General features: G+C 48.5%; 2 protein-coding genes across 2 annotated transcripts in view; one reads left to right on the forward strand and one right to left on the reverse strand.

Annotated features, from left to right (window-relative positions):
• The window catches only part of LOC307073908 (glypican-6-like), a gene marked incomplete at both ends in the record, with an annotated part of 9,074 nt that extends 6,414 nt beyond the window's left edge, over window positions 1–2,660 (forward strand). Inside the window, 2 exons of the mRNA XM_079733863.1 lie at window positions 1,452–1,627; window positions 2,440–2,660. Of these exons, the coding sequence (XP_079589989.1) occupies window positions 1,452–1,627; window positions 2,440–2,660 (397 nt within the window). The remainder of the gene's footprint in view (window positions 1–1,451; window positions 1,628–2,439) is intronic.
• Window positions 2,661–6,463: 3,803 nt separating this feature from the next.
• Window positions 6,464–7,500, reverse strand: part of dct (dopachrome tautomerase) — a gene marked incomplete at both ends in the record, with an annotated part of 5,845 nt that continues 4,808 nt past the window's right edge. The window contains 2 exons of the mRNA XM_079733864.1: window positions 6,464–6,639; window positions 7,476–7,500. The exon at window positions 7,476–7,500 is cut by the window's right edge and continues 177 nt beyond it. Of these exons, the coding sequence (XP_079589990.1) occupies window positions 6,464–6,639; window positions 7,476–7,500 (201 nt within the window). The remainder of the gene's footprint in view (window positions 6,640–7,475) is intronic.

The raw sequence follows: 7,500 nt of genomic DNA on the forward strand, positions 1-7,500 counted from the left end.
GGATTTAAGGTTATAGTACAAATACGGTTTGGTTTTAGGGTGATGGTAGAGTTATGGTTTGGTTTGAGGGTAGGGGTTCTGGGTTTTAGGGTTTGTTTCTTCAGGTAAGTAAAAGTGTCAGGATAGGTAAAGTATTAGGGCAGCAGGGTATTACAAGAAGCATCTGAATAAAGAATTGAATAGATATACCTAATTAGAACATTTTTTTATTAAAATCCAGTCATTCCTTTTTTTAATGGACGCAACACTTAATTTGTCCAAAGGAGATCACACAGGGATCGGAACATGTAGAATTCCCACCTGCCCTCGTCGCCATGGTAACGCGTGGATTTATGAGGAAAGAAAAGGGCTTGTGGGAGAATTAGCGAGGAATGTCCTCGCACAGAGAAACACACAGGAGCCGGTCAGCTGACGGGCCCCGGGGCCTCACAAGGCAGTCAGAGGCCGGACAAGGCTCGGACGCCCCCTCAGTGCAGATACACAGGAGGAAAATAGTCTCTCTCTCTCTCTCTCTCTCTCTCTCTCTCTCTCTCTCTCTCTCTATCTCTCCCTCTCTCTCTCTCTCTCTCTCCCCCCCCTCTGCGTGAGACCTTAAGAGTCAACAGCTTTTTCTGAATTCTCTGAATTCCAGGAGATCAGAGTTTCTAATCTAAACGACCTCAGATTAACCTTAAAGCCTACTTATTTTTTTTACAACAACAGTGTATAATTGTTATTCATAATGTGCTTTGTGTGTTATTATTATCATTACTATTATGATGATCATTGATATCATTATTTATGATATTATTGTTGTTGTAACAAATGCACTTATTGTAAGTCGCTTTGGATAAAAGCGTCTGCTAAATGCCCTAAATGTAAATGTAAATATTATTATTATCAATAAAATAAGGTGTAGTACTACATCTTCAATTCTAGACAGAAAATTCAGCAGATAGTAAAAGACAGTCAAAATACGTGACGTTCATTAGGTCTGGTGTTATGATTCTGATATTTATTCATTGTATATTTCTATTGTTTAGGCATAGGAAGTGTTTATTTGAAATAATGTCCACATTATGTTCTGCATTGTCATTATCATTATCATCATGATTTTAGAAGTGATTATTTGACCATCATCATGGTAGTATTACGGACTGTTCAGTCATCATTAGGTGTTGATTGGCCCGTCGTCATGGCAACATTATGGTCCGTTTCTTCATCATTACTGTAAGTGTTTATTTGACCGTCGTCTTGGTAATATTATTGTCTGTGTCGTCATCAATAAGTGTTTATTGAACTGTTGTCATGGTAACATTAGGGCCTGTCTTATCATTATCATTATCATCATGATTTTAGAAGTGATTATTTGACCATCATCATGGTAGTATTACGGACTGTTCAGTCATCATTAGGTGTTGATTGGCCCGTCGTCATGGTAACATTACGGTCTGGTTCGCCCCCCCCCCCAGGTACTTCCCTGAGGTGCAGAAGGACGGGCTGACCAGCCAGGTGAACAACCCCGAGGTGGCGGTGGACATCACCCGGCCCGACACGCTGATCCGCCAGCAGATCATGGCCCTCAGGGTGATGACCAACAAGCTGAGGAACGCCTACAACGGCAACGACATCTCCTTCCAGGACACCAGTAAGTCCAGTAGCCCCTAGACCAGGACTCCAGTAAGTCCAGTAGCCCCTAGACCAGGACTCCAGTAAGTCCCAGTAGAGGGCTAGACCAGGTCCTTCCAGGCTCCTGTCAGTCCCTGTAGGGGCCCCCCCAGGTCCTCGTGACTCCTGTCAGTCCCTGTAGCGGCCCCCCCAGGTCCTTCTGACTCCTGTCAGTCCCTGTAGGGCCCCCCCAGGTCCTTCTGACTCCTGTCAGTCCCTGTAGGGGGCCCCTCAGGTCCTTCCGACTCCTGTCAGTCCCTGTAGGGGGCCCCTCAGGTCCTTCCGACTCCTGTCAGTCCCTGTAGGGGGCCCCCCAGGTCCTTCTGACTCCTGTCAGTCCCTGTAGGGGCCCCTCCAGGTCCTCGTGACTCCTGTCAGTCCCTGTAGGGGCCCCCCCAGGTCCTCGTGACTCCTGTCAGTCCCTGTAGGGGGCCCCCCAGGTCCTTCTGACTCCTGTCAGTCCCTGTAGGGGCCCCTCCAGGTCCTTCCGACTCCTGTCAGTCCCTGTAGGGGGCCCCCCAGGTCCTTCTGACTCCTGTCAGTCCCTGTAGGGGGCCCCCCAGGTCCTTCTGACTCCTGTCAGTCCCTGTAGCGACGCCCCCAGTTTCTGTCAGGACTCGAACATTAGAAATTTCAAAAACTTTTTTTGCTAAAATTCTCTTGATCATACATTTTTGGGCAAACACATTTTTGATGAAAAAAGATAGATAAATAAAAAAACAGATGACCAAGTTTTGGATTAAAACCTTGCTGCTAAACATTAATAACAACCTCCTGTGTCTTGTGCTTCAGCCGACGAGGGCAGCGGCTCGGCCAGCGGCAGCGGCTGCACGGAGCCCTGCACCACGCCCGACCCGGCCCTCAGCGAGCCCACCGAGGGCCCCGTGGTGGGGGCGGACCGCGCCGGCCCCGTGGAGGGCTCGTCCGGGGCCCCGGGGCTGCTGGGCCCCCGGCCCGCCCTGGTCATGCTGTCCCTCGCGGCCCTGGTGCTCCACCACTGGCTGGGGAGATAATGGTGGAGGCGGAGGGCCCAGGTCGGGGTGGGTGGGAGGGTGGGAGGGTGGGAGGGTGGGAGGGGGGGAGAGACACTTGACATGGACAGCAGGGTTCTCTGTACTATTGGGGGTCTGGGGACTGGACTCTGGAGGAGGACCAGGAGGAGCGCTGACGTACGCTCACGCTTCATCACGGCCCGCACCATCTTAAACAAACCTAGGGGGATGGGGGGGGGAGACAGTGGGGGAGGCGGGAGAGGAGGGATGTTTCTTGTTTTTTTTTTTAACACACGGCAGACACTGATGTAAGTCCCTGTGTGAGCCCTTGCACTTTGAATTTCTTTTGCTACGGAGGACGGTGTTGTTGTCGTGTCGGAGCCGCGTTCAAAACGCGGCCACTTTAGGAAGCGCACGGCGGCTCGCGCTATTTTCACAGCGCAGGTCGGTCGTGTAATTTAAGAGGAGGTGTGCGGGGAGGAAAACAGACAAACGACCTGAATAAGAAACGTCTCAAAACACACATGGCTTTTCCTTTGAATGTTCGATTTGATTTGAATTTGTCTATTTTTATATTCCTGATGTATTTCTCTACGTCGTTCCACATGTGCCCATCGTTACAAATGACTGCAAGTGGAGAATGAATTTGTATGCGCATATTTCATCGGAGGTCGGTGCGAATGGAATCACGATCCCAGGGAGCCCCAGGGAGAGGGTTTCTGAGGAGCTGTGAATGGGTGGGCTGTTCAGCGGTCCATCACTGACGGCTGGGTGAACGGATGCCCTCCCTCCTGATGCACAGGATACTACAGTCAGCATGCTTGTTTTCATTTGAGTGTGGAACCGAGTCTCAATGCCTCATTAAATGACGCGTTGTTATCGGAAGATCCCTTCTTTTTTTTTACGCAAAAAAAACAAATTTCTATTTTACTTGGTGACTCAGGATTATTTTCTTACACAGTTATTATTAGGCCCACCTTTTGGTTTGCACATGGATACATCTCTGTAGGATCACCTGGGCCTCGCATTGCATTCTGGGAGTTGGTTTTGGGTGGGAACAGATTTGGACAAACTACAGCTCTGGCGAGGGAATACTGGAAGGTTCTGTCAGGAATGATCAAAGTACGCCAAGCGTCGACACTCCTCTGGGCAGAATGTCCTCTCTCCTCTGTCCTCTGTCCTCTCTCCTCCTTCCTCGCGGTTCCTCCTCGACTCGTTCTGTGTTTCTTGATCTTACCCCGCGGCCGTGGACGTGTCCATCAGCTGATGCCCGCTGCACTTCCTCCCTGTCGGCCACGTAGCATTTTTTTAACGAAAGACCCACCGTCGTGGTTCGCGAACTTGGAGGTACCGTTGAGGAATCCTTGAAGCTCTCATCTCTGAAGCGTTCCACCGCTGTGGGAAAAGGTCCCCGGTTTGAAACTCATGCCAGAGATGCCTGGTGTTAGTCTGGCTATCGCCAGACCAAGCTCAATCGTAGATTGCACGTTGGTCTGGGAAAGCCGCCGTCATTTTCTTCAGCACAAGCGGCGTGATCAACGGGCCTAGTTCAACTGACTCTGTACGCGATTGGCTGCTTGCCGTCACTTCCCTGTCGTCATCGTGTTAAACCAGCCAATAGCGCGCCAAGAGGAAAAGCCAGCTTGATGATTGGATCCCGCAAAAACGTATTGGAAGCAGAAAGAAATGTATTGCTCTTCTCCAGACCCTTGTGCAGGGCGGACTCAAATCACCGGCAGAATGGGCGGGGCTACCCAGTCGTGCCTGGATGTTTCACCGGTCCTTTCCCCGGTAGCTCTCCAGGTGATTTAGGCGCAGGGGGAGACGGAGGGCCCTCAGCCAATTAGGCCCCTCAGCGCTGGGGAGAGCCTCTCAGCGTGGTTTATGGAGCTATTGACCGGGCGATGGGGGGGCTGTCAGTCGCTGCCTCTGGGGGCCGGATAAACTACAGCGCCGTTTGGAGAGAATTATCTCACCAGGAAATAAAAGACCATAAAACGTTTATATATATATATATATATATATATATATATTGCAATAGGGCTTCCAAATGGGAATTGAGATGACTTTTTTTGAGCAGAAGCAGGTAGCTGAATCGATACAAATTCATGAATGACCCTTATTGAATACTAATCACATTCACACACACATTCACACACACACACACATTCACACGCACACGCACACATTCATAGGCACAAGCACACACACGCACACACACACACACACACACACACACACACACACACACACACACACACACACACACACACACACACGCACGCACACACGCACGCACACACATACACACACACACACACACACACACTATTTTGACCTGGAGCGTTGCTTTGCGAACCGTATGGGATCACGCTGTCTTGAAAAGTCTCTCGCTTTTATTATTCTCCCTGTGATTTGTGTTTCAATTGACTCAACCCAAATCATGAGTACCGTCCATGTTATTAACAACACGGATGTTATTAATTACATCCATGATATTATTCATGTTATTAATAACATTAACCACATTCATGTTATTAATAACGTCCATGTTATTCATGACGAACAGCAACAACAGCAAAAAGAGGCGGGAACGGGGGGGGGGAGGGGGGGGGTTAAACCACATGTTAGCGACAAGAAGGAGGAAGATGAAGAAATCCTAAAGAAGCCCCTCCATTTATCTCTTCAGCTCGGGGACGAGCAGCACGGACACGCTTGAAGCCAACCACAGTCACCTGTGAAATGAGAATGGCTGGAGAGCGGACGGGGATGACTGCTCCACCTAAGCCGACCCTCGGAGACGGGGAGAGAGGCCGCTGTTGACGGAGCGCTGGGTGGGGGTGGAGGGTGGGGGCGGTGGTCGCCGTCCAGCCGCCTGACTTAAAGCCAACAGAAAGTAAAACCCCCCAGCCGGGAGGCGCACTCTGCCCGCTGTTCTCAGCCAGCTCGATAAACTACAAAAGCGGGAGGGCTAAGCTTACAATATCGAGGGAATTAGCGCGTAATATACACTATATCACGTCCCTCATCTGCTCGGCTTTGCATATGTCAATCAATAGTTGTGGGTTCTTTGATGATGTGTTGCCTTTCGAATCGGTGTCATGCGGGGGGAGATTTGGGGGAGAGACGGGGGAGGAGGAGGTGGTGTGTCCCGGTGTTACTGTGTCTTTAAGAGAGCCAGCAGGATTATATTTATCGAGCAGGATGGATGCAAGAATGCCCTTTTGAGTTTTGTATCATTGCACTTTTAATGGTGATATTTTTGCAATAAAAAAACTAGACACCGAGTTCTATGTAAGTATATCAGATACAGAAAATCTCCAAAAACAGAATTAGCAACAACTGTTTTTCATGATTTGTTTTTTATTAGAAGTAATGAATTGTTGTTTGAAATAAAATGTCAATTGCATAATAAGTGCTTGGGGTTTTGAAACGTCATTTCTAGTTTACAAGAGTCATCATCAAACAAAAATACCAGTTTTTCAAATGCAAATGCAGCGAAGATTTAATTGTGTCCTGTCACTTTTTCTTCTGAATTCATATTGATTGACAGCTGATATTGTTAGCTGAATTGTTGTCTTGTAAAAAATAATTTGTAAGAATGCAACGTCAAAATCCTAGCAAGTATCCAGACAAATTTGGGGACAATGCTGATTCCAGAAAATGTATTTTTATTCTTATTCTCAATGCCGTTTCATATTTACAGCGCTCTTATTATGAAATGTACAGTCTTTATGCTTCTGTAGGCCCTCCAGGTTCCTGATTGGACGAGCCTTCTTTCGTTGTGTAAAGTGTGAGCCAATCAGCCGCCGTCGCCGGGCAGTTCAGGCCTCCTCCGTGTACCGCTTGTTACTGAAGTCCGCCTTGATCAGGGGCTCGAACCCGCGGCTCCTCCGCTGGTGGGCGTAGAGGAGGAAGAGGAGGAGGAGCCCCACGAGGCCCACGAAGACTCCGCCCAGGGTGGAGCCCAGCACCAGCACGTTGGCCCCGCCCTCCTCCACTGCAGGGGGAGTTACACCGTCAGGATCAACCGCTCGTGTCGGTTGGTCGAGCCGGTGCTCTGCCAGTTTATGCTCCCTTGTCAGAGACTAAATCGTGCTGCCCTGTCAAAAAGTGCTACCTCATGTGTCTGGTAGCGCGTTTAATCTGTTGACCGATTGCCTCTATCGAACGATACTCCCACTACAGAATCACGCCATTTTACACCGCTACTCACGGCATGTAGACTATAAGACGTTGACCAATATTAACCAGCGCCGGCTAAATAGGGTAGGGCAGAGCGGGGGTTAGACCTACCTGCTCCAAAATGTCCTGTACTAAAGCAAAACTGTTGAACAATATGCAACAATGCTACATTCAATAGCATTAGTTAATGAAGTAGTTAGCATTAAGTAACCATTATTTAAGGGGAAGTTTAACCCTAACCCTGACCCCTACGCTAATTCTATATAATAACGCTCATTGCTACACTAACTAATGTTAAATAATAATTCATTATTGTATCCTTATTGTTAAGTGACCACAAAACCCTTATTTAGCTCAATAAGGTCCGCTAAACCACCAGAATGTTAAACCCTTATTATCGCACTGACTAAAGTCAAACAATTGTTAATTAACGTACCCTTATTGTGAAGTGTGACCACAAAACGCTCTTATTTTGAAGGAAGCTAAACCACCAGAAGGTTAAACGCTCTCATTTTGAAGGAAGCTAAACCACCAGAAGGTTAAACGCTCTCATTTTGAAGGAAGCTAAACCACCAGAAGGTTAAACGCTCTTATTTTGATAGAGGCTAAACCCCAGAAGGTGCCCCCCCCCCCTCTCGGCCTGCGGCTCACCCTCCAGGTCGATGGCGTAGGAGTA

The sequence above is a fragment of the Pollachius pollachius genome (assembly GCF_949987615.1).
Source record: "Pollachius pollachius genome assembly, chromosome: 3".
In the NCBI taxonomy this organism is placed as follows: Eukaryota; Metazoa; Chordata; class Actinopteri; order Gadiformes; family Gadidae; genus Pollachius; species Pollachius pollachius.